The sequence below is a fragment of the Propithecus coquereli genome, unplaced genomic scaffold (genome assembly GCF_000956105.1).
Source record: "Propithecus coquereli isolate 6110/MARCELLA unplaced genomic scaffold, Pcoq_1.0 Scaffold598, whole genome shotgun sequence".
NCBI lineage: Eukaryota > Metazoa > Chordata > Mammalia > Primates > Indriidae > Propithecus > Propithecus coquereli.
Window position 1 is genome coordinate 136,650 of NW_012151929.1, and position 1,703 is coordinate 138,352.

The window sequence follows — 1,703 nt, forward strand, 5'->3', positions numbered from 1 at the left end:
AGTAGATCCTTGCCTGCTCAGCCTTCCCCATCCCTTGGTGGCAGTGTCTAAGGCTCCTCATCAGGGCCTTCGAATTCTGTGGAAACCATCTGAAAAACCACCCTCCGATTTTATGGGGCAAGAAACTAAGGTCTAGAGAAGGGATGTGATTGGCTCCATGTCACTTAACTAGTTAGCGCCAGAGCCAGAACTAGAACACGTTTCTCCAGAGAGCTTTCTTATGGTTAGAGGTATGTGGGCTCCTCAGCATTGAGTGTGGCTGTCGTAAACAGACTGCGGTCTCCGGAGGGGTCAGGCAGGAGAGGTGAGAGGGTAAATTGCAAGCTCAGCTGAGGCCCCAGAGACCAGGTTGACTGTGGAGTGGGGCCTGCGACAGAGGCTTGAGTCCTCTCTCTGTCCCCCCTCAGGGTGGTGTACCATGAGCTGGTGCTGACCACAAAGGAATACATGCGCGAGGTCACCACCATCGACCCCCGGTGGCTTGTGGAGTTTGCTCCAGCCTTCTTCAAGGTCTCCGACCCAACCAAGCTAAGCAAGCAGAAGAAGCAGCAGCGGCTTGAACCGTTGTACAACCGCTACGAGGAACCCAACGCCTGGAGAATATCCCGGGCCTTCCGGCGGCGCTGAAAGGCAAGCTCATCCTTCTGCCTTCCCGCCGCAGCAGCGTAGGCTTGGACTTGGTCTCATCTGTGAAAAGCTCTTTAGCTGTCCTGCGACTGAACATCTCAACTGGGTGTTTTCTAAACTCAACTCATTTCTTCCCTGATTGTAAAATTGACCAAGGATTTAAGCCTGGCTTTGGCCAGAGCCTCCAGCCCCCACCACCCCAAGTCTTGGAACCAGTTGGGAGCTCATAGCCAGCACGGAGACACATTGCATCATCCTTAAGAAAGGGGCAACTTGTGCAGACCTGGGATGGGAAGGGGGACTGCGAGCACCTGGCACAGGGACACAGTGAGGGCCCTGGTGCCCCGCTGGTGCCCCCTGGAGGAGGGAGCTGCTGTGTTCATCTCGGGTGCTGGCCCTACTTCCTGCCCCCTCTCCAACCCCTATACTTCAGCTTAACTCCCTGGAAATATTTATTTTCTTAAGAAAACAAAAAAGATGGTTTTCTGTGACTGTTTCATTTAGCTGAGAGGTTGGGCTGTTGGCCTGGGCTCAGTCAGGGTGAGGGAGATTTAGTATCTGGCTCTGGTGCACGTGACGGAGAATCCCCTGAATGCCCTGAAACCAGAGGGGCCTCTTTGGACTCAGACACGATGTACCGCCCAGACCTCCAGCCTTGTCCAGCAGCATCCAAGCTAGCCCAGCACCCTGGAGGATCACCCCGTGACTGACCACATCCACTCCACAGAGCGCTTCGGTCTGGGCGCCTGAGTGGTTACAGATGCCACATGTTGAATACAGAAATCTCGCCCCTCGCTGCCTCCCGCCACTCGCACAATGCGCAGCGTGCCCCGCTTCCTTTTGAAACGTGCTAAGTAATGACACCACTTTTATTTTATTTTGTTTTTATCCCTCTCCCCCAGGTCCTCAATGGACTTTAACAAAGGGACTTTATGGTCAAGGCCTCCCTTCCCCCACCCCAAGCAGAAAGATGAACATAACACCCCTAGAGCCAGCTTGTGCTACCCGGTGTCTGTGCTCGGGGCTTGTTCTTAGTTGTTTCTGCCTAGCACTTCCACAGGGAATTGCCACCTCCT

At 54.3% G+C, this 1,703-nt stretch overlaps 1 protein-coding gene across 1 annotated transcript in view; it reads left to right on the plus strand.

Moving 5' to 3' along the window:
• Positions 1 to 1,346, plus strand: part of DHX8 (DEAH (Asp-Glu-Ala-His) box polypeptide 8) — a 59,036-nt gene extending 57,690 nt beyond the window's left edge. Inside the window, exon 17 of the mRNA XM_012659040.1 lies at positions 408 to 1,346. Within this exon, the coding sequence (XP_012514494.1) occupies positions 408 to 627 (220 nt within the window). The 3' untranslated portion in view covers positions 628 to 1,346. The remainder of the gene's footprint in view (positions 1 to 407) is intronic.
• The last annotated feature ends 357 nt before the right edge of the window (positions 1,347 to 1,703 follow it).